The sequence below is a fragment of the Citrus clementina genome, unplaced genomic scaffold (assembly GCF_000493195.1).
Source record: "Citrus clementina cultivar Clemenules unplaced genomic scaffold, Citrus_clementina_v1.0 scaffold_3, whole genome shotgun sequence".
Classification (NCBI taxonomy): Eukaryota; Viridiplantae; Streptophyta; class Magnoliopsida; order Sapindales; family Rutaceae; genus Citrus; species Citrus x clementina.
In genome coordinates, this window is record NW_006262339.1 from 11,676,039 (window position 1) to 11,701,096 (window position 25,058).

Below are 25,058 nucleotides of genomic sequence, written 5' to 3' on the forward strand. Positions count from 1 at the left end.
AAATAAATAAAAAAGAATTTGTGAAAATGGTTTTAGACTCAGAGGAAAAAGAGTGTCATGATCTAACTTCGAGATCGAGTAGTAGCAGTACAGTGCCAAAGCTATCTTTGCTCTCACTTCCAAGCAATAATAAGGCGGCAATATCGATGGAGCCACCGGGGATGTTAACGCCGCCGATCAAAGTCCTAGCCTCAGTTCCATTCCAATGGGAGGAAGCTCCGGGGAAGCCCAGGCCCTGTCGTGCCGCTGCCGGGGACGATGGGGAGTCTAAACCTAAAAATGTAGTAAGGTGTTTGGAGCTCCCACCGAGGCTTTTAAACGAGGCCAAAGTCGCCTCCTCCGGCATGCCTTCCCCGACGACGGTGCTCGACGGGCCCTACGTTGGCGGCGGAGGGCGGTCGTTTAGGAAAGGAGGGTCGTTTCGGGGTCCGGCGCCGGAGAGTACTTGGGGGAGGAAGGAGAGGGTTCTGTTCGGGTCAAGCAGGTGGGGAAGTTTCAAAAAGAATAGTAATAACAGTAAGGAAGTTGTTTTCGGGATCGGGAGCGGTTTCGACTTTTTATTTCCCGACGTTGAATGCGACGCGGGCGGCGACCGGAGCTACGGCGGCGGTGATAGATGTAACAAGGATGGCACAAGAGTGAAGATGGTTAGCAAGAGATCGGTGAGCTTTAGGAATAGCATCTCTCAAACGAAGTCACGTTTGTTGGTGAGTTAACTAACAATTAATTATTATCATCCCTCCAAAAAATACCTATTTTCTTTCCTTAAAAATGAATCAATATATATATATATATATATTTTGCTTATAATGCTTGCATGAGTTTAGTTCAAAATTTTTCTTTAATCTAAGATTAGTGCATGTGATTACAAATTTTATGTATTTTCAATTTAATTGCAGACGAGCATCTGCGAAGGCTTTAGACAAGTGGTTCCGCTCTCATGGAGTCGACGGAGAGGCAGGAGAAACTGATGATGAGGAAGAAGAGAGAGCGGGTAGCTCTTAGTCTTTTAGTTTACTAATTAATTAATTAATTCATTGATTGATACGAACAGTTAAATTGACGTGTCCAAATCAAATGGACAGCCACTCATTAGTTTCCACCTTGTTGAAATTTTCTGTATGTATATGAATATTATTAATATTGTGCTGGCTTTAGCTGTGAGATCACATCCTTCCCATAATTAATGATGATAATAATGTATATCAAGAAGAAATTACCAGCCTCTCGATGGTGATGGTTCTTTATTATTGCTGTTTTTTTCCCCCCTCTCTCTGTGGAAAAACCAAAAAAAAAGTGAAATACAATTGAACGATTGATGATGAATCTCAACCGCTAACTTTTTTAGTCCAGTTTCTATTACCGATAATGTAGCAGAATCTGTATGGGTTTAAATTACAAAACGTGGTTAGACTACTCTCCTCCCAATTTCAAAAAATTGTGTAGAAATACATTTATTAGGATATAAATTGAGAATGAAAATTTGTTTGTGCCATAATAGATTTTAGGCAGCATTTGTTTTTTTTATTTGAAATCTGAATAGATCTGAATTAGTTTGAATTTTGAATGGTGCTGATTGTCTGAATCTGAATAGTATGCTTATTTTTTTTTGTCTGAATCGCTAAAAATAAGTATTAAGTTATTTTTTTTTAATTTAAAAAATCTGAAAACTAGTACTTTTACATGTGCCCTTACAAATTATAATTGTTAAACAACTAGTGATATCTCAAAAAACATATATGTGACAATATATTTTCATAACATAATCATGCTTAATTGAATACAACATTTTAATATTCTAAATTAGTATATGTTAATCAATTTTATTGTTTTTTATGATGTTTTATAAGAAAAATATTCATTAAAGATTATAAAGATAAATAATGCTAATTTAAAGAAAATAAGGAATAAAAATAATAATAGTCTACCACTATATTATTATAAGTCATAGAGAAGAGTAATAATGCTAATTATTAAACTTATTTAGGTATGGATGAAAATTAATTAATTAGATAGGGATATTTTGGAGAATATTTTTTAATGATGTCATTAAGGCTTTGTAGATTAAGTAAAAAGCTAAAAAAAATTAGCTTAATGACTAAAAATTTTCATTAAATTGAAAAAAAAACAAATGGACTTAATGACTTAACTGATTGCAATTAAGTCAATTAAATCGTTAAGTTAAAAAAACAAACGACCCCTTAGTGTAATTTAGTAGATTTTTTTTTTGTAGATATCAATATTTCTAATTGTACATAACATACATATTATGTGAATAAAAAGTTAAAAATAGCTTTCTAATAAAAATATTTTGAAGGTCTAGTGTTTGAATGGTGATATTTTATCCCTACTAATTATCTCATTAGACAGTCATTAGATTTTAATTAAAGTATAATGTTATATTTAATTAAAGTAACTAAAAAGGGCCGGTCTTCAGCCCTCTTGTAAATTTATAGACTTAAAGTTCCATGAAAGTCGAAGATACATTTAAAAGCAACCCAACTGAAGTTTCATGCTATAAATTTAAAGTGATTCCGAAGAATAAATTCATTTTAAAAAATAATTTTTTTTTTGTACAATAAAATGGCTGAACAAAATTCAGCCTTGAGTTAAAAAAATAAAAAATTATGTTCACATTTGTTCTTTCGCATATCTATTATAAAAAGTCCCTAAAATTCATGTGTATTCAACGTATGGAAAAGTTGATGCGAAAGTTTGCAAGGCTGACTTCAAAGTGAATTGAGGACTAATTTTGTTTCTTGAAGTTAATTTAAGTGCATATCTTTAATTTTTTTTTTCTTTTGATTTTTGCGAGTGATTAAGTTGTAGTCTGATTTTATGATTTTAAAATGTAATTGGAAAAAAAAATGAAAGAAGAACAAGTAGTAAAAGAGAAAAGAGATGACGGGTTACATAATTTTCACTATAAGATGAGGCAGCGAAGAAGGATAAAGTTGGGGAATAATAAATGGGGTATAGAAAGAAATTAGATTAATTTAAAAATTTTAACATTATTATATTTTAAAAAATGGGGTCAAATGATATTGAAAGACCATTATTAGGCTCAGTTGTCAAGCCCATTATGGACACCATTTCTGACCCAAGATCCAATAAACTCGATAGCAGGTAGCACACAATTGTTGGTCTACTCTTATTATTCTTTAATACTAAGGATTATTGTAACAGCTAACAAATACGTAGGCTCATTTAGTGCCCTTTTCAAGTTTCAACCCCACTACCAATAATAGGGTAATTTTTAAGGACCTCTCCTGAAATTTGGTATATTAACACTTAAATAGAATGTATTCATGTAATTACTTATACCTCCCCTACAGTTAATATAAAAATACATATAGCGTCAGATAAAAGGGTAAATGTGTAAAAATATGTTTAAAATTAACAATATTTGCTTTTACCAAATCATTAAAACTTTGACCCACTTGCCCGCTGTCGTCCCAAACTTGACCAGTCGGTCATGGCTCCACTGGCGGCTGGTGGTGGTGCGACACTGCCGGAGTCCTCTCCTCACACCAGCAACCAACCCCATTCACGGCAGTCTTTTAATCAACTGCGTCCACCAACACATATTAACCCAAGTACGCGGCTTTTTGAAGTGTCTCTTTTGCTTTGCGTTTTCTCTTCACTGAGAAGATTCGTCAGCTAATATAATAAGCTTTGTTGCCTTAGATTTGAGATTACAGAGGCATGAGCAGATGTGGCTGTGATGTGGGCTTTATTGTATTTGACTAATAGGCAAAGCACATTTTATTGCCCTACAAGGACGGTGCCTTTTTCTTCTTTTTGGGGAACTTCGTGAAGAATCCAGCTTGCTTCTTTCTTCCTTTTCTTTCTTCATTTTAATTCATTTTTTTAATTTATTGGCTTCACGTGTAAATGAATGGTATTGGTATGTCGCAAGTGTATAGTTATTCTTTTTTTTTTCTGATGTTTTTGTGTTGGAATTAATTTCTCAAGGTTTTGGCACCACTCCCCATTGGATTTGATGTGTTCATGGTACACTTGGCCACAATCCCAATCACTCGCACTGGAATTAACCCAGCAAGGAGTCTCGAGGCTGTTGTTATTTACACCAAGGACAAGGCTTAGGTTGGCCAATGGCTCTTCTGGGTGGTGGTGCTTTGCCACTGACGGAGTTCTCTCCTAACACCGGCGACCAACCCCATTCACGACAACCTTTGAATCAACTGTGTCCACCAACACACACTAAGCCAAGTAGGCTTTTGTCTCATCGCAACCCCCACACCCCCATCGCCCCTTTGGCCATCGCCGAAGCCACCCAACAACCGCTAACATCACCATTAAAGTGGGTTCAATGGAATTCTCACTGCCAACAGAATTCCCAAAGTTATATATAATAATTTATTATTTCAGCAGGAAAGATATTTTAGTAATTTTAAATGTTTACTAACGGTCAGCTTAATTAGTAACTAACGGCATGGGAAGTATATGTAATTACATAGATATATTCTATTTAGGTGTTAATACACTAAATCTCAGGAGATGTCTCTAAAAATTACCCACCAATAATATATTAGTGAGTGACACAAAAATTGAACAAATTCCTTCGAGACCAAGTACGTACAATAAGAGGACGACAGTAAGAGTATTTTTTAATTTATTTAATTTGAATTGATATTTTGTACAACGTAATTATTTTGAAGAAATTGTACGATAACTCATCTTGTACAATCTCTTTATGAAAATTGTTCCTGTAACAAGAAAGAGCCTATACCTAAAATTTGGTGAAGTTCTAATTGTCAAAATAACTCCATTATATATGTATATATAGATGTAGTTATCACTTCTAAACAAAATTGTTTATCTTCAAGTGTGCGGAGAAAACTTTTTGTAAGTTTCTAATAGAGATATTGTTCATTTGTATCTATCTCGAGGAGCCGTTTATCAAACCCTTGCAATTGATGATCGTTTCCAAAGAGAAGAAAGAAATATTTGGAAGTGGAATTTTATGAATGGTGGGGTAAGTAACTTTCTTCTCAATGTGAACTAATTTCAAAAAAGAAAAAAATGAAAAAAAAACAATTGTGCCATTAAACCAAAAGTTAATTTTCAGCGCTCGATTTCAAACCCGTAACAACATTAGCCGTTGAGTATAAAAATATAGCTTCGGTCCAGATGAAGGATAGGCAACGATTTGTTTTGTGTTTGGCCACATAAGTTTTTCTACAATAAAATAAAAATTAGACGTCTGAAGAGATTTTCAGAGGGTTTGTTTATTAACTTAATGACTTAACCAATTAAGTTAATTAGAGGTGTTTGTTTTTATATAATTTAATTAAAATTTTAAATAATTTTGACTTTATAAAACAAGCCGAGTTTTTTAGCTAATTGGCTAGAACAACTTATGTACCCTAACTGTTCTCTGGCACAGCTCGGGTACCCTGTTCAACTCGATTGTGGAACAAACAAAGAAATATCAAGAAAATTTCACACAACAACAAACAATAAGAGCATAAAGAAAGTAAACAGAATAACATAGGAGATTTACGTGGTTTGGTTTTGTTAGGCCTACGTTCATGAGGACAATCACACACTTGCTGACTTTTTATTAATCATCAACGATTTTACAATTGAAATACACTGATTTCTAAGAGGTTACTGAGCTTACTATTTCTTCCTCTCTCCAAAAACTATTCACCTAGTTTTCTCAAGTATTTCTCAAACCCCAACCACTTTGGTCTGCATTTGCATCTTGGTTTTTCTTTTTCTCTTCTTCTTCTTTTGGCCTCAATTTACAGTCAATCCCTTTGTGATAGATACTCCTAACTAACTGCCATAACGGTTAGCACTCATCATGGTTAGTTATCCAACCATTAAAGGCTTGGGTAGTTATTTCATTATCAAAGGATAGTTTCAATCATGCCGTAAAAGGTTAAATAACTTTTGCAGCAGTTATTTAACCACTGTGCCACATAGATTAAAAAACTCCAACGCATATCTGCTTCCTTTCCCATATGTATACTCTTGGTACCCCACATAGAAGGTGTTGTTGGATGAAGAAAAAGAGAGAGAGTGTTGCTAGATGGAGATCTGCTATAATTAGATCGAGAAAGATGAGGGGGGAGAGAGGGCTGTTGCCGAAGAGAAAATGATGAGGAGTCACGAGCTTGGGTTTTGTTTTTTAACCTATTTTTTTAGTTTAGTTTGTAATATTTGGAGAATATGTTTAACATGTTTTCATAACTGTTGTTATAAAAGTGAATTTGGATTTGTCATTTTGTTACTTTTCTTTTTTAATTTAGTCTACCAAACATATATTATATATGTATTATGAAAACAAAAATGAAAACAATGATTGAAAAAGGATATCGAACAAGTCCTAAAATGTTTATGAAAACAAGATGCAAACACCGAGCCCATCCACGTCTCACCTAAAGAATACTTGAGAATTTGAAAAATTGTGTGTGAGATATATCCAGTTAGTCGAATAAGATCACTGGTTCAAAGCTTGTGTACCATGTCACCTTGATTAGTCTTGATAGATTGTCACTAAGTGAAGGTTCAAGTCCAAAAGATACCTCCATGTATGCATAAGTTTTCCAAGCTTGTGCGAGATATTTTTCAGAATTCATTTATTTTGAAAATGGTGAGGATTGTTGGATCAATTTTCAAAATAAATGATGTCTTATTATAAAGACATGTCCAATTAATTTTGCTCTATAAAAAAAGTATTTTTTCACTTAAGAATGCATCCTTTAATGGTGGTACTTCATTTGAAAATGCACATTTTTATGGTGACATTTCATTTGAAATGATGATGGTTCAATTTGAACTATTGAGCAAAATCAAATCTTAATCCAACAGCCATGAATGAAGGAGTATCATGAACGATGACAATTTGAACAGAGGGATACAAGTACATCTATAAATAAAGGTATGTTTATGTCATTTGGACATGAAAATAATGATCTTACACCACTTTTTTCTCAACTCTCTTTTCTAAAACAAATTTAATCATATAACACCTATTTTTATGCATCAAATATCCAATATCCAACGTTCAAGAGTATTCAGGTTTGTTTTCGTCGATGCTCAATGTAAGCAAATAAATAAGTGTTTTATTTGTGGGGCGTATTTGCTTAATGCATGTGCATCATTCAATTAGTGGAGATAAATAACGTCTTAAGAAGAGCAACATTTGTAATGCGCCCTCAAGTACGCATTATTTTTCTACAATTTATCTATTACTATTTTTTTTTTACATATAAAAACTGTAAACACATTATTTTATACAATAAAATTCCACTATTGTTACTGCAATTCTTCACATTAGTCATTCTCCACAAATATATACCCCTACATATTTATAAAGTGAAACAAAAGGTGTAGTGGTCTCAATTTTAATATTTTTTCCTTCAGAAAATAGTTAAGCCAACCATTTATACAACATTTACTACGAATGCAAGGTTTTTAAAACTTAAAACTAGCGGTCATTTTCAAATTCGTGACACCGTGTAACAATAGCAGCCGTCCAAATCATAACATTAATGTTTTATTTTTACGTTTGGCCACAAAAAGTTTTCAATGATCGAATAAAATACGATGCTATGATAGAGGCTACGAATTATTACCATGCATTATCACTCACTCTTGTCTTTATCAATGCTCAATCAATCTTTTATGTGGCGAAGGTGAAGCCATGCTCAATCAAATAATATAAGTTCTTTTTTATTTTACCTAAAATGGAATATCAAATTCAATTAAAGCCAGAATTAAACAAATTGATTGACTTTTACTTTACCTTTAATATTCTTCCAGAATTATATACAATTTCCTCTCTTACTTTCGTTTATGTAATTTCGATTACGCTTATAAGAGTTTTGCTTATTGTCAATCACAGACTTATTTGGTGGCTAAAGTAATCTTTATGATATTTTAATATAAGATTTTAATTATGCCCCCATGAATTATGATTGGAATTCTATTTTTATTTTTTTTTAAAAAAAAAACATTCATAATATAACTAAAAATAAATAGAAAAATTATTCACTATGTTTGCCTTTTGGATTTTCGAGAAAGAGTAGGAAGGTGGAAACAGAAGGCAATGAATAGAACAAGATTTTGAATCTTATCCGTTAAGCCATGAATGAGCTAGATAATCAAATAATGTCCACTAAAGCATTAAAAGCAAGCAAACACGGACAAGAAGTCAAGAACCGTGCCACCACCTCATTATAAATGCAAAAATAATAGAGATAAAACAAAATATACAAAAACATTGAGCCACAGCTCTATTGAATTTTCAAGATAATCAACAAACAGAAGATTATTCAAAACCCATGACTGGATCCAAGTAAAATTATTACCAATCCCTTTTTTATTTTTTATTTTTCCAAATTAGAATTCAACATTCATGCAATCGCTGCCATCCAATTTTATGGCATAACTTTCTTTTATCTTTTTATTTTTATTTTTTAAGTAAGAGTAGACAATATTTAAATACGAGTAGCTAATTAAGTAAAACTATTTAAAAACTACTCGATCAAGTTTTTAAAATCTACGCAAATTATTATGTTAAAAAGAAGAATTATCTGTCTAAATAAAATGTAAAAATAAATGGTAAATATGTTAGATTCGAAGAAATTTAAACTTTTACAAACATATCTTTGATATTTTGAAAGAACAAATAGCTTTAATACAACTTATAGTTGATTAGAGTACAACTAAACCCCATGTTCCCTACATTTATGCAACCATAACAATTATATTTATGCTAACAACCAAAGAGATAAAGATAATTTAAAAATAAAATTATCTAAAACTTATTGTTAGAAGATCGTATCGTGTTATATGAATACAAGTATAAAAAGAAAATATATTGTATATGAATACAAGTATAAAAAGAAAATATATCTAAAAATAAAAATACTGTGATAATTTATTTGACACGTTCTAGCTAGAATTATGAATAACAATATATTTTAGAAGTCAATTTTTATTTTAAAAGTTATGAAGTATATTCTAATCAACTTTATGTACATTTATACATACACGTTAGGAAATTGTTGAAAATGTGAAAGTTGTGTTTGTGAGAGTAAGAGATTTGACTTTGACCAAAAGAACGCGCCTGCGTCACTCCAGCCGACCATCCGACGTGGCAACTGGCCATTGTAGACCTGCCACGATTCGAGCACCCGACACCTCTAATTTTTATATATATAATTTTTTTCGTCAAAATTTGAAAAACACCCACCAAAACGAAAAACAAACCAAACGCCAAAGTTCCACCTTGAATCAATCTCTCGTCGAGTTGAAAGTTAAAAATCATTTTTTTTTTAAAATAAAAATCGTAAAGTCGATGCCGTACTGCGAGGTGGTGGGCGGCAAGGAGCAAAGCGCCGCCCCGGACGCGGCGCTGAACGACAATGGGATCAAGATTTTCTACAGAACGTACGGCCGCGGGCCCACCAAAGTCATCCTCATTACAGGTGTGTGAGTTTTTTTCTTTTTTGGTTTCATTTCTCATTCTCAGAACTGAATTGGATTTCAGATTTTTTTTTTTAATTTTGAATTTTGACTGCACGATCATCATTGGGTTCAGGATTGGCCGGAACACACGATGCGTGGGGCCCGCAACTAAAAGGATTGGCTGGCACAGATAAGCCCAACGACGATGATGAAACCATACTTCAGGATTCAGTTGAGAGTGGCGATGGTGGCGCAGGAATCGAGGTTTGTGCATTTGATAATCGGGGCATGGGTCGGAGCTCCGTGCCCGTTAAGAAGACCGAGTACACGTGAGTTTTTGTTTTTCAATTCCTCCCATTTGTTTTTTCCTTTTTTTTAAATTTTTTTAATTAACGAGTTTTATCTTTTTATGGAATTTTTGCTGGTTGCAGGACAAAAATAATGGCAAAAGATGTGATTGCTTTGATGGATCATTTGGGCTGGAAGCAGGCCCATGTTTTTGGGCACTCAATGGGTCAGCATCATTCATTTTTATAATTCTTTGATTATTCTGTGAGCTGAATTTATGCACTTTGCCTTTGTGGTTTTTTTTTTTGGTCAGTTCTGAATTAAGCTTGCTTTATTTTGTTATATCGAATCAGGGGCTATGATAGCTTGCAAATTAGCAGCTATGGTGCCGGAGAGAGTTCTGTCATTGGCTTTACTGAATGTAACTGGTGGAGGTTTTCAATGTTGTCCTAAGGTATTGCGCTCGCACACGTGTGTGTGTGTTTTCTGTTGATTACCAATGCCAACATAGAATTCTATTTTGTATCATTAAGTTAAAACAAGTTTTATTGGTTTGTTCAATTTGCATGTGGTGCTGTGGCTTTTTAATTTTGATATAATGCAACCATACGATTCTATGGTTTAGTGCTCAGTCTATTAAAAAATCACCAGCGTTATAAAGCAAATGACTGAACTATTCTGGTGAAAATAATTGGATGCCATTGAAGAAAAAGTAGAGCTATTTGATAAATCCACTTCAAGAGTAAAGAATTAATAGATATTGAACATTAGAAGTTAGAGCTTTTTCCTGTTGGTCAAGTTTCAATTTGAAAACTCCACTTCAATGCAACAACCTCCCACTTTTGAGATGAAACAGTAGTTATGGGGCAGGAAAGGAAGACTGCTTAATCTTGCAAGTGGCATTGCAGATTATCTTGTTCCTGCGAAAGGGGAAAACAAAAAAATGAATCTTCAAACTTAGAATCATCTTTGTGAAATATCAAAGTGAGCAGCAATGGTATGGGTTGGGTGGGTTTTGAGTCAGTTCAATTTGTTTTAGGTTCAAAATTGATGAACCCGTACTTAATAGTTGTACAAATTGATAACTTCATGATTTATGAGGACATAGAAATTTTGGAATACTAAATGCATTTTTCTAAATTATGAGAGCTATTACTGGTTAGGCATTTCTACTGTTTGAAGGACAAACCTGTTAGGAAACCAGATCTGGATTCCTCATGCTTTGGTCAAACTATTCTGTAATTGTGGGACTGGCCGTTCCTTTTCTTTTTTCCCAGTGTTAGTGGTCATCAATGAAGAAAAAATTATGAAGCTTGTTAGCAGCCTGCTGAATCTTAGGTTGAAATAGGGTTGCCTTCTATATTACTGGAAAATCTGATTTTTGTAAGTTAATGATATTCTAGTAGTCTGCCTAGAGACCAGTGCATAATGATTAAACAACTGGTTTAAATCATTAGGGCATGATCAGCCCGTTATCTGCACTCACACAATAGGCAGGGAGGCTTTGGGCAAATCATATTCAATGATTAGAAATGTTCAAAAATTTCAAGATAATAAATATGCGAGCATTTCAATTGGACATAAGTATTTTGGTTCCTAGTTCTAATAGAGATGTCTCCAAGCTATATTCTAGTCACTTTACTATTCTGAATCAGAATCAGAACCAGAATCAGCGGATGTTTTTCATTGTAAACTTTTAATAGATCTCTTACTTATTATGATTTTAATCCAATGATTGAACTGGATAAGAGAGAAGAGCTAGGGTCAATAGGTTCAATTGGGCTCCAAATGGCAATCAACTCATGACATTGCATGAAATATACAACATGCTTCTTTTGAAATATTATATATTTAAAAATTTAGTGCATATATGCTTATATTTGTATATTTACAATGCAATGCATATTACTATCGAGGAGGCAGAAATTGAACATATACATTCATAATGCAATTTTTGATAATTGTACAGATTTTCTTTTCTGGGTAATAACATTCAGGGAAAAGAAAAATAAATACAAGGTTAAGACAATCTAAGACATGAAGACAGTGAAGCACAGCTTAGGACATGGTCAAGTCGTAAAAACTATGGCTAAGACTATCTAATACATGAACTTGTACTGTAAGCAGGCACATTGGTACAAAATTTCCATATCAACTATATCTAAGTGGATATTGTACTTTGTTTAGAGTATGAAATTTCCATATGAATTTATGATGAACAAGATTTCTAGTTAGTTTAACTTTAGTTTGCATATGATTTTGACACACTAGCTTTAATCTGATTAAAAATAAAACTCATTCTGTTTCCTAAATATTTATCAAAGAAATTAAACTTATTAGTATGTTAACAGTTGAAAAGGCAATATCTAGAAACTATAGATCATCAAATGACCTTCTTTCCTGCAGCTTGATCTCCAGACATTATCAATTGCAATCCGTTTCTTTAGGGCAAAAACCCCAGAGAAAAGGGCAGCAGTGGACTTGGACACTCATTATTCACAGGTAAACAGAAGTTCATGTTTTACCTATTATTTTGCTAATTAACTGTGGATGTCATTACTTAGGAATTGGAACTTCAAACAATGTTCTAGAAACAATTCTTTCTCCACTAGTTTTTCTCACCCTTTTAATATTGAAAGGGATGGGAATGGTGTAAAGATGATTGTGTTTGTGGTAAGATTCCTTTCAGACTAATTACTATTTGTGACATGGGTGCAGGAATATCTTGAAGAATATGTTGGATCTTCTACTAGAAGAGCAATTTTATATCAAGTAAGAACTCTTGTTTTCTAGATGATCATATAATTTTAACAAACCTGTTTCCCTTGAATTTGGAGTAAGATACTGTTATTCTTTATATCTCTGGACTTTTCAGGTTGGGGTGTCATTTTGGTAGTCACCTATCTGTTCAAAATTAAGCATCCTACAAATCAAGGGTGATAAAGCTATCTAAGTCAAGTGAAATGGTCAATTATTCAGTTTTTGGTCTGTTGTCTACAAAATTATGTTTTAGTTTTGCTTGCTATCTGGCTTTTGGCATGTAGTGTCAAGAGGCTGTAGTTAGATAACCAAGTATTTGGTTGAGTATTTCGAGATTTTTCTTTTTCAAGGTTTGCGTTTTCACTGGCACCCTCGATGATATCAGTTGAGTGATTCAGTTGGGCCTGACAGTCTTAGGCTTTCTTTTGGTAATGGATATTTATTTTAAGATAATCATTGTAGTTTCCTTAACTCATTACAACATTGACAATATTTAAAGTTCTTATTTTATATATACCTATTTTCAAGGAAAATGCTGATAGCTTGACCTCAAATATGTTACTCACAGGAATATGTAAAAGGTATATCAGCAACTGGAATGCAGTCTCATTATGGTTTTGATGGTCAAATCCATGCCTGCTGGATGCATAAAATGACACAAAAAGACATTCAAACCATTCGTTCAGCTGGATTTCTTGTGTCAGTGATTCATGGCAGGTACATGAGCAACCATAATGCACATGAACATAGTCATATAATTTTGTCTAAATTTATATTATTAAAGTGACATGCTTTATGATTTTATTATTCTAAGATACTTGCAAAGGAATATGCATAGGGCATACAGGAGTGACAATTTGTTACAAAATTAAACTTCATTTCTCAAATATCATTTAGATGAGTTGAAGTCTGCAAAATGTTTCTTTATTATTATCAAACTGTTTCACGAATTAATAAACTATATAATGTCAATTATCATAAAAGAAAACAATATGCTTATATATTCTTGGATTCTGTAGATATAAGGTTATGAGATAGGCTCCAAATACTGATAGGAAATTAAAACTGGGTTCTTGGTGAAAAAATAATAAAATAAAAAAATTGGGAAAAATTACCTGAAACGGAAGTCCGTGCTGTGCTTTACAGTAAATTGTCAAAGTTTGCAATCAACCTGCATTTAACAAGGGAGATGACAGTATTTGGCAAGAATTTGGTATTTTCGGAGTGAAGAGTATTAGTTTTGTTTCAATGCTTTTCTTAATCTCAGACGATCAAGAGAATTGTTGTTTCATTCATGCACAGACAAGCACAAAGTGAAAACAAATGTATACGCATGCAAACTTGGAAATAGGTTAAGATACATAGAACTTAGAAGGTCGTGCAGGAGCTGGTTAATATTTTGGGCATTTCTAGTAGTGATACATGGATGACTGAATGTTACATAACTGAATTTGAGCAAAAATATTAATTCGCTCCACTGAATGTATAGGCGTGATGTCATTGCACAAATCTGTTATGCAAGGAGACTAGCAGAGAAGCTGTACCCTGTTGCTAGAATGATAGATCTTCCTGGAGGACATCTTGTAAGTCATGAGAGGACAGAAGAGGTATTTCCTTTGCCCAACAGATCGGACAAATATGCAAGTAGTCCAATTGGTTGTGTGAGACATTTACAATTAATGAATTATTAAATGGAGTACAGTTGTGCTAACTAATTGGGAAAGTTTTCTTATCAAAGTCAGTAAAAAATTGTCATAATTGAATTTGATTGAGACAGAAGGGTCCTTACATTTGTAATTATGGACAAACTACCTTAATCTTCCTAATATTGAGGATTGATCTTGAGTGACTCAAGATTTTTGAACAACTGGGATTGAATTAGATCTTCACGCGTAAAATAATGTTATGAATTTATTGGTAGAAAGATGTCACAATTCTTCTTGAAGTTTTACTTTCCTAAATTACTAATATTTGTTTAATTTTACTTGGCTACAAATTAAGCTTATACACGTTAAACTCTTTCTTGAAATTTCAGGTCAATCAAGCTCTCATCGACTTGATCAAGGCATCTGAAAAGAAGATAAGCCCGCAGGATTGGACTAATCTGCCCCAGACAAGTTCTGGTAAGCATGCCACAATCAAGATAGTCTTTCTCTTTTCCATGTTATGCGTGGGCAATAATGTTAGAGCATACTTGCCTAACATGGGTTGAAGCTTTTCATACTGAGTTGTCTATGAAGATAAACTCGTGGTTAATCCATAGAGTTCCCGTGTTTCCCATATTATGTTCATGGATTTGGAAACCTAAGAGTTCCAGAAGGACACATGATAACTACTTAAAAGAGCTTAAATCAACACTGAAGCTTTTTCCAGACACAAAAATCATCGGTGGTCAACTTGTTTTCAGCTAGGTTATCTTCCTCTCTGTCTGGTCAGGATTGAGAGGGAGACAATTAGCAATTTTGATATTTCTACATCAGAACTCTGTTTTCAGTCTTTGACATTTTCTGCTGATATTTTCAGTTCTTTGTCAGGGGTTTTGGCGAAAGGGGTGTCATTTGTAAGAACAAGTTCGGGACAAAGAAGCTATGTTTCAGGCCCACTAGAGAAGCTACGTCTTTATCTATTATACCTCTGTGGCCTCTTCGTGTTACCATTTGAGTATGTGAGAAGGCTTCTACAGAGTCTAAAACCGGTTAGAGTGCGAGCCTCTCCCACTTCAGCCAGCATGCAGTGAACCCTCTTTTTTACTGGTAATTTTCAGTTTGCTTCCCGATCTTTCTTGTAGAACAAAAACAACTAGCTAGAAAACAATACATAATATCCTCACTGTTTCTATCCCTTCTTTTTGCAGGGTTTCACCAATTTGTCGCGCTAATGGCGTGGCACTTTGTGTTTTAAGCAGTTTGCTTACAGGATTCTTGAGTAAATCTACTAAAAGTTACACAAAAGATAATAAATAAACCCGAATTTGCTGTGGGAGATATCAGAACAACCGATACAACAAAGCAAATTAGTCATATGCATATGGAAGGGAAAGAATAAACTGGAGATGGCCTTTGCTTTTTTCACTATAAAAAAATTATGCTAACAGATACCACTATACCGATCTCTCTTGCAGCACAAACACAATGAAAACAATTCTCAAGGAGGGAATCCTGTTTTTGCATCTAAGGCAGTAAATATCGCTGCTTATATTATTATTATTTTCAACACTTGTCAGTTATCAAAGATTAAAAACGCGACTTATAAATGTCAAAACCCAACAGAGGAATGGCTATTAAGGACCAGATTGGTTGACATTTGATGTGGCTTCTAAAATAATCAGACTTGAGCTTTGCCGGATACATTATTATTTATGAGATAATGAAGGTAACATCAAATCACTTTTAAAAGATTTTATTGATCACTTAAAAGAGTCTTTGGTGTAGTGGTTGGTTTGTTGTTCTAATAAGTGACATGTTTAAGGTAATAAGTGACATGTTTAAGGTTTTATGACGACTCAAAATATTTTTTTAGATTTATTCCTCCATATAAATAGGATTTGATTTCCAATTTGAATTTCTCACGACCAAATTCACGGATGAAAGTTGAACAAAAAATCTCAGTTTAACACCATCTGTCAATTTGGTTTGGGATTGCTATTTTCAAAATGACTCTAGGTGTTAAATAAGTTTTATTATTGAAATTAATAACCTTGATAGACATAAATTTAAAATATATATGAAAAATTTTTATGTCAATTTTCAATTATAATTTCTCTAAAAACTATTTTAAAAAACGAAGATAGTCGTACATTACAAGATAGTCATAGTAAAATCTCCCTATAATAATGCTTTATTAGGAATAACTTTAAATTTAGTCATCTTAAAGAAACTCATCTCGACATAGTCATACATTACAAGAATATATGTTATGTTAGATTAAATTAACTTACTTCCACATAATACAATTACACGAGAGAAATTTATCAAAGTGAATATAAACATTTAGAGATTTTTAAGATGACTTTACATATTTCTAACAATGGTACATAGATAATAGATATATTGGATTTGACATGCTCCATTGGTAAATTATTAATACAGTGTATATTTTACCTCTATATCTTTGTAATAAAGATAATTAAGTTAAAAAAATAATTTTTGTAACTCCACCTCTATTGAGTTATAATCCGCTCATAGAAACAAATTAATCTGGTTTCAATATTACAAATATAGAGAGATTTCGCTGTAATATTTTTGAAATATAAGGAAAAAAAAGTAATAATAAAAGTTGTGCTAGTTTGTTTTGAAAAATATATATATATTTTTAAAGAAAACAGCTTAAAACAATAAAAAGATGTTTCTCACTGGAAGAAATAAGTTTTTTAGAAACATCTAAACAAAATGTTCTATAATTTTTGAAAATAGAAAACAGAAACTGTGGTAACATTTATATTATTCCTTCAAAATCCATAGTGATCCTGGACATACCGTAATGTAAGTTGATACTTGATCGTCATCACTTTTCACTTTCACATGATCAATTCTAGAAACCCTAAAAAATAAATACTTGTAATTATTAAACAAAACAACAAAAATAACAAGAAGAAGAAACGAAAAATGTAAAGAACGTACCTGGATTTGCTTGGGAGCTGCAGAAGTTAGCTTGCGTTGTGATTGGGAAGGCGAATGAACGATTGATTGATTGATTGATGAAAGCAAAAAGTAGAGCAAAAACATCGAAATGGAAATTGTAAGTTGAAATGTTTTTCTAGAGAGAGAGAGAGAGATTCTAAAATAACTAATTGCGTTGGTGCCAAGTAATATTCCAAATTAAGCAATCAAAGATTCGAAACGAATGATGCCAATCCAATTACCAAATGTACCCCTTAGGAATATCCCAATATGATCCTCTAGCATGCGCGATGCAGAACCAAACAAACAAGTTACCGAGTACCGACTTACCTTGCCTCTCGAGTCTTTACTTGCAAGTCTTTCAATTGATGACTCAAGTTCCTACCAAGCACACCAATGGGTCTTTGGTTCAGTGGGAGAACCCTTACACTTACAATATTAAATGGGAGAGCCCTTGCACTTACAATGTTAAGTGCAAGGGTTCGAGCCTCCATAAAAATATTTATGGAGATTATTTAAAATCTTCTCTCAATTATCAAATAATTGAGTGGAGCCAGTCTATCCCTCACGAAATGTGAGTGGAGTGGACAGCCATCGAATATTTGAGAGGGTTTAAAGAATTTGGGCAGCGTTTTGGAGGAGTACATGCCATGACGAAGGTCCCAATTGTAGAATCTGTTTGTAAATATTAATTGTAATATTTGATATAATATCAGTAACAGTCCTGTATAACAGTATTAAAAAAAAAAAAAGTTCCTACCAAGCACTCCAATCCATACGTCAATTTATCTTTGAGAAATAACTAATATCATTTTACTCAATATTTTTACTTATAAATTTTCATTTTATTTACCAATAATACATTAATCTATCAGTTTTATGTTAAATCTATTTATTTTATTTTTTATTTATATGTTAGTATGTTTCATTTGTAAAATTTATGTTTTAGTTTGTACTTAATGTTGATTTATTAGTTTTACATTATATTTGTAAGTTTTATTTTATTTACTAGTGATATATTAATTTATCAATTTTATATTAGTTTACTTATTTTATCCTCCATATACAAATCTTATATTCTATTTCCACAGTTTATATTTTATTTTACAGTTTACGTTAATTTACTAGTTTTTATACTATATTTATTAATTTTTCATTTTATTTACCAATAGTACATCAATTTACCATATTTATGTTAATTTACTTATTTTACTTTTTATTTACAAGTTTTACGTTCCATTTCCAAAATTTATGCTTTAGTGTCCACTTAAATTGACTTACTAGCTTTATACTATATTGGTAAGTTTTTGTTTTATTTACTAGTAATACATTAATCTATTAATTTTGTAATAATTTACTTATTTATCTTCCATTTACGTTTTATTTCTAAATTTTATGTATGTTGATTTAAAAATTTTATGTTAAATTTATGAGTTTATGTTTTATTTATATAATTTATATTTAATTACAATATTGATATTATAACTTTAATCACGACAATTATAAAATGACCTGATAAGAAAATAACTAATATCATTTTTCTCAAAAGTTGTACTTATAAATTTTGGATTTATGATAAGCTTTAAATGTTAAAAATTAAAAAAAAAAAGTTACTTAAAAAATCTATATATTATCTAAAAGAGTTGTACTAAAATGCGAAAACTCGGCTCGTGCGGGTTCAACTCAAAATGAAAAAAAAACTCGGGCCGTTTCCCCTATTTTAAACCCTACTGGCTAATTTTAATAAAGTTTTGCAGCGAAGAATATAAGTGATGGCAGCTGCTCTACCTTCTGATGCATTGCAATGGGAATTCAGCTGGTTTTAATTCTCTCTCTTAGCTGTTTCTGTTTCTTTAATTTAACATTTTGATATGTATTTATTATGCCAGAGTTTCAACTAAGTATCCATTTACTGGGATTTTCCACTTTTTGAAAAATGTTAATTTTCCTTTATTTATTCAATATTACTATCTTCCTCTGTGAAATTCGCAAAAATTTTATGCTTTGGTTGGTTTTTCAATGTGGGTTTGTTCCATTTTGTTCATGTACTGTTTGTATATATGAGAGGTTTGGTTTCTGAAGATGGGTTTCAGTCAATTGTCTTCAAAGCTTTATTTCCTAAAAGAGGAAAGAAAAAAATACCAAAATGTTTAATTCTACTGTTACATGTTAGCGTTCTTAGGTTCTGCTATGCTTTGTATATTTCTTAATGTTAGAAAGATGTGTTCTTTTCTAATATGATTGTTTAGGATGAATATGAGTTGCTTATCGAGTTGCAATATATCGAATATATTGAAGACAACCTGCTTCATGGGTTTTGATTCTATTAATTGTTCTTATTTCAAGTATGACACGATTGCATGGGTGTTCGATGAGGCTAATAGCGACTTCTTAGGGTTGACGCTATAAGTTTCTTTTCTTATTGTCTAGTATCGAAACTAGAAAACAAAATTTAAAGATAATGCTTACGATACGAAAACAAATGTTTGTGACAGTAGCTTGAACAAAATAGAAGGAAATCAATAAGAAAAGGTTAATTCTAGGAAATCTAGACCTCCAAAATAGTATTGGTTATTTGAGAAACTAATAAACTCCCAAAAGACAACTTTCAACTTGCGAGAATAGTAATACTCAAGACACTCTTTTATTGAATAACATCAAGCTTTAAATAAAATTCTAGTTCAAAGTAACAAGCATAAAAGTAGCAAGCATTAAGCATGTTCTCCATCATGCTCCATGAATCCACAAAATAAGGAACCAGCTAACAACTTAATTTTGGCTTATTAAAAACCAACTACAGTCAAAATATAAAGTAAATAACTAAAATAAAATTATAATGGAAAGATTGTAACAGTTTTTCTAATTTTCTGTTATGGTGTTTACTGTAAGTGATGGGCGGTGGCTCATATTGTTAAATTCTGGATTGAGCAATTTACTGGGCATGTGAACTAATTTGTAATTTAGTTATATGTTGTGTGAACCATAAAAAAACAAAGGGTAAAGTCAGTGGTAATATTATCAGAATATTGGAATTGTTCTAAAAGATTTTTGAATAAACTGGCAACGAGGAAAATATAATATTGGAACTTGAGTGGGTGAATTGTTCGCAGTTTTGTTTGTTGAGGAACACAACAGAGCATCTTTAATTCCTGCGTTGTTTACAATTGATTTATTTATTTTTTTTCCCCTTAACGGTGGAGTGCTCTCTGTCCACCTTTCAGAAGTTTTTTTTAGAGGAACTGTACCTGAAATGTTTTGTTGTTTCTTAGAAAATGGTTTTTCCCATGCAGTGACTTTGAAGTGGATTACGAGTCCAATGAGAATGCATCAATTGTGTATGCAGCATTAGCTGTTGATAAGGAGGTGATGCATCATGATCCTAAGATCATACCTTGCTCCTTTAACTTTATTGCTTCTTCAATAAATTCTTACTTGGATTCAATTTCTCAATGCAGTTGCAACCAGACAAAGTGAAAAGGCAGATATCTGTCGTTAATGGGAAACTTTTAGTGTAAGTTTCTATTCTTTGATCATTCATGGTTGGAAGACTCATTACATAACTGATTTTTCATTCTTGTTCAATATTCATTCAATTTGCACCTACCAGTTTATCAAATGAGACATTATTCATTTGGAAATTTTGTGTGGCCTGTTTAATTTTCATTTTACCTTCTTTTCCTGCCAAATTTTCAAATATGTTACTTAAGGAGAGTCCTTCCTCTAAAATACCATTTTTCTTTAGTATATCAATTTTGCCTGGACTTTGCAGTTAGAAGTTCTAAGCAATTGAGTTATTTTTCTCGTAAGATTCAGGCAATATAAGGCAGTTGAGGCCCAGGTATTTTCGTAGCATCTTTTTATGCTGTTGTAGATGAGCTTACGCTCGGGACAAAAACAATCGAACAGTTTGGTCAAGGAATGGAATTATAACATTGTACTGTCTTTGGCAGTTGGTGAATCATTCTGAGTAGGAACTGTATTACTTTAATATGCCTTCTTGTTTTGGATTAGTTGACGTTTTTGTAACAAGAGAATCTATAGTGTTAGTTTTACAATTTAAATCTTAAAATATGGGAAAGCTGTAACAAATTCTTCAAAGCTGTGAATTATATTTTGAAAGAATTAGCAAGGCTGACATTGAGCAACAATTTTCTGCATACATTTTATCTTGGGCAGAATCATCAAAAGTAGATGCATCTTTAAATCTAGAATAAAAGCAGGTTTGACTTGTATTATAAGAAATTCAAATGGGGTGTCACGGCTGCTTCCATCACTAGGAAAACTTGCTTAGAAAATATGGAGATTGCTGAATGCTTTGGCAATTCTTGATGGCATCAAAATGGCAGTTGATTCTGGACTGCACCCACCACTAACTGTTGAATCTGACTATTTTAATGCAGTGAAATCAATCTTAAAGAAGAGAGGAATGCTCAGTTATGTAAGAAAAGGGAAACAATTTATAGTCGCAACACACTCATCAATAATCCCAGGAACCTCTTATTATTGAATTACAATTTTTAAAATCCATTCCAGAATACAAGCATACCTGTCCAAGCAAGATACTCGATGCTCTACATCCGAAACTTCATCAACCTTTGCATCTGAGAGATCATTAACCTTACAAGTCACAGAACCCAAATGGTCCACAGTATTGACAGAGCTTTGATGGCATAATCTTTCAATGTTTCCACCACTCTGCATAAATGTGAAGATGGTTTATTTTCTCAATAGAAAATTGAAATTATCAGCTGTAATTAGAGCAACTCACATTTGTTTTTGGTCATCACTGGTGTACCATAGTTCAAGATATTCGGCCTCTGAGTATAACACTGTTCTCAGGTTTTTCAAATCCTGAAAGTCGCTTGAGTTAAAAAAAGACCAAAGTAAATATTTCCTTAAGAACTCAAATCTATTACAAATTGGTGCTTTTGTATTTCCATAAATGGTTATCTACTCCAAGGCTTGTGGAAAACTGAGTAAAATTTGGAAATTGATACACGATCCCCCGTTTGAATCATATAAACAAGTATCGCATGATTAAACAAGAATTGGCTTTGAAGACATATGCCCCTATTTGCCAGAAGGAAAATGCTTAATGGCTAGAATGACAAGAGAAGGGCGAGAGAAACGGCAGCTTGTGCTGCCGTTTCTCCCCCCACTATCACGCGTCATTCTAGATAAAATAATAATAAAAAAAAATTTCTGCCTCACCAAGAAAACATAAATAAAGCAAAAAGCTATGCCAACATGTGGGGATAATAATATCTGCTGCAGCCAAAACGTCGCCACTCTACTTAGAAACAAAAACTACCCTTTTCTTCTGACATTCTTCACTCCTTCTGAGCTTCTTTACTCAAATCTTCCACTTCACTTAGAAACAAAAAGCTACATTTCTTCTGAGCTTCTCTTCCAGGAGTGGGTGAGAGTGGATAAGCTAATATAGTTAAGCATGTCCGTTAATTGAATCCTTAAACTAATTCAGGGGAAAAATTAAAAAAATAAAAGCAATTAATTGAAATTTTGTCTGCTGAAATGTACTACCAAGTTCTCTGTTTGATTCAATAGAAATGCAAGAAGTTCAACAGTAGTAAATATGTGGCGCCGCAGCTACAGTGAAATTTAGAGAAAATCTTACTTCTTATTAGACATGTACATCTATGTATATAAACTTAAGGAATCCCTTGTGCAGGAATGGGGCTTTGAACTTCCAGAAGAGATCATTACCAACAATGCAACAATCAAACGCACTAACTTTTTACCATCAACGGCTTTAGGTAAAGTTGGGGGAGAAAAAGTTCTTGGGAAAATTGAAACTCCGTTTGAGAAGATGAAAGTTGCTGCTTATACACTTAGTGCTATTTCACCCTGCATGAGGCTCTTTGAAGTTATCGCTAAAGAGATCCAGGCTCTTCTAAATCCTGATGATGGAAGTCACTTATACAAGAAATTGATTGACTAATTGGGCGATGACCGTGTCATCGGCGGTGGTTGTGTCGTCATCAGCAGTATTACTATTGAGAGAAGGAAGAAAGTGGCGAGGACGGAGGGGAGTGGGTGAGAGTGGATAAGCTGTTAGAGTTTTTGATTTCTTAACGTTTCTCTATTATTTTTTATTAATTTATTATTATTATTAATTTATTTTATTTTATTTTTTTGTCTGGAAGGGCACGTGATGCTGCCGTTTCTCTCGCCCTTCGAGACACTTACCACGACTCTTGCCACAATCATTTTTTTGCTCTTTTCTTTTCTTAAAAGTGAATGCTGAGGTGGGTGCAACTTTTAGTAATAGCTATTAGTAGCATAAAACAAAGATTGCACGCTGTAAAACAACTGTAATAGGGAAACTGGTATAGGCATCTAATCCAACAGATTAAAACAAAATAGAGAAACAATAGTACCTTGAGACTATCAGAGAACAGCAAGCTCCGCTGCCCTTTTCTTAAAAGTGATTGATTATGATGAAACATTCAGCCTTGTAATTAAGCCTGCTTCTGTTTGCTTTGTGTTTGGCATTATTACAAGATGGTATTTGCGACAACTTGATGTGAGCAATGCCTTCTCACATGGGCACCTATCAAAGGAGGTATTTATGTCTCAGCTACTTGGTTTTATTGATCCCACGTATCCTAATTATGTTTGCAAACTTAAAAAGGCACTCTCCGGCCTTAAGCAAGCCCACGTTCTTGGAACAACACTGAGCTTCGTAACTTTTTTCTATCGACGGGGATTTTTCACTTCATTATCAGATTCTTCTTTATGTATCTAATCTCATGCTGGCGTGCATGAGATTATCTTTGTGGGTAAACTTTCATCTGTCGCCACAATGTAGCTAGGCACCAATTATCCTGTATATCATTGTCGCATGAAACACATAGCCATTGACTTTCACTTTGTTCATCACAAAATTCAAAATGGTGATCTCCGGGTGTCTCATGTATCATCTTAAGACCAATTAGCCGATGCTGTCACCAAACCTCCATCTCATCAACAAATAAGTCTTCTTTGTTCTACGATCGGTGTCGCCAATGGTAGCACCATCTTACAGGGGCATATTAGAGATACTCTCAAAGTCACGGTGTAATTGTATAACCTTTTTATCATTTGTATATTCGACTTTCATAACTTTAGACTACAATTGTGCACTTATAATTAACTACCTTTAGGAAAATTTATAAAATTAACCAAAAAAATTTGTCATTTTTCACATTTAACCTTTGAAACTTTTTTCTATCATAACTAGCCAAACACAAGTTTTTTACTCCAAAATATCCTTGTTAGTTCAATCCCAACTTCTCTCCCATTTATCAAACCGAACACAACTTTTCCTTCTTGAATCATCACCGGCAGCGGCAAACGGCAATGAAGACCGGCGGCGGCAATGGTAAAAGTGAAGTTTGATCAAATACAACCGAATCCAACACCAATCCAACACGATTCTAACAAAGTGAATTAGAGTCCAAAACCTAGGTAAGCTAGTTGAAAAGAAATTAGTTTTGTAGAAATATTGCACATTAGGTGTTTGATAAAACGTTACTTAGATTATTTATGCTTTGTTTTTGCATCATCAAAGTGTTAAGAGGCGTTTGTTGAGTTGATATGGTGCGACAAGAGTTTCGGTGACATTATATGTTGGTGTGACAGGTGCCTGTCGCACCAAGAGATGGTTGCACCAACACTGTCTCTTGGTGCGACAGGGTGCAACATGCTGTCTGTCGCACCTGATCAGGTGTTATACCTAGCCATGGCCGGCACCCCACACCCCCACGAATTTGCTCATCACCCACACCAACTTCACCCAAGCCACCAACATCACAAACTATTCAATCTTTCCTTACCATCACCAACAAAACAAAAAAAATAACAACATAAAAGAAGAAAAGACAATAGAACATGCAATAAAATTTAGGATTTTTGAACTAACCGTTGATTTCAGATCTTAGCTAA

General features: G+C 33.1%; 2 protein-coding genes and 2 long non-coding RNA genes across 6 annotated transcripts; 3 read left to right on the plus strand and 1 right to left on the minus strand.

Moving 5' to 3' along the window:
• LOC18048328 (uncharacterized protein At4g00950) lies at positions 1-1,038 on the plus strand. 2 transcript variants are annotated; one of them, XM_006441039.2, is made up of 2 exons: positions 1-707; positions 900-1,038. In XM_006441039.2, the coding sequence occupies exons 1-2, from the start codon at positions 27-29 to the stop codon at positions 969-971; spliced, it is 753 nt and encodes a 250-aa protein (XP_006441102.1). In that variant the 5' UTR covers positions 1-26; the 3' UTR covers positions 972-1,038. The 2 variants fall into 2 exon arrangements, with proteins under 2 accessions (XP_006441102.1, XP_024045101.1); XM_024189333.1 differs by having other exon boundaries at positions 1-662.
• An 8,193-nt stretch (positions 1,039-9,231) lies between these two features.
• On the plus strand, positions 9,232-15,842 carry LOC18048329 (putative aminoacrylate hydrolase RutD). 2 transcript variants are annotated; one of them, XM_006441041.2, is made up of 11 exons: positions 9,232-9,467; positions 9,581-9,776; positions 9,879-9,961; positions 10,089-10,189; positions 12,142-12,237; positions 12,454-12,507; positions 13,064-13,212; positions 13,985-14,102; positions 14,531-14,618; positions 15,030-15,248; positions 15,350-15,842. In XM_006441041.2, exons 1-10 carry the CDS (start codon positions 9,338-9,340, stop codon positions 15,230-15,232), a joined length of 1,218 nt encoding a protein of 405 aa, XP_006441104.1. In that variant the 5' UTR covers positions 9,232-9,337; the 3' UTR covers positions 15,233-15,248; positions 15,350-15,842. The 2 variants fall into 2 exon arrangements, with proteins under 2 accessions (XP_006441104.1, XP_024042666.1); XM_024186898.1 differs by lacking the exon at positions 15,350-15,842 and having other exon boundaries at positions 15,019-15,157.
• LOC112099527 lies at positions 10,418-17,622 on the minus strand. The gene is made up of 5 exons (XR_002906270.1): positions 17,115-17,622; positions 16,971-17,034; positions 13,611-13,666; positions 10,925-11,211; positions 10,418-10,655 (listed from the first exon to the last, which is right to left on the minus strand). It is a non-coding gene; the product is annotated as an uncharacterized LOC112099527 (long non-coding RNA).
• A 1,128-nt stretch (positions 17,623-18,750) lies between these two features.
• LOC18048330 lies at positions 18,751-20,871 on the plus strand. Its single transcript, XR_002906269.1, has 3 exons — positions 18,751-18,933; positions 20,405-20,477; positions 20,570-20,871. It is a non-coding gene; the product is annotated as an uncharacterized LOC18048330 (long non-coding RNA).
• Positions 20,872-25,058: the final 4,187 nt, after the last annotated feature.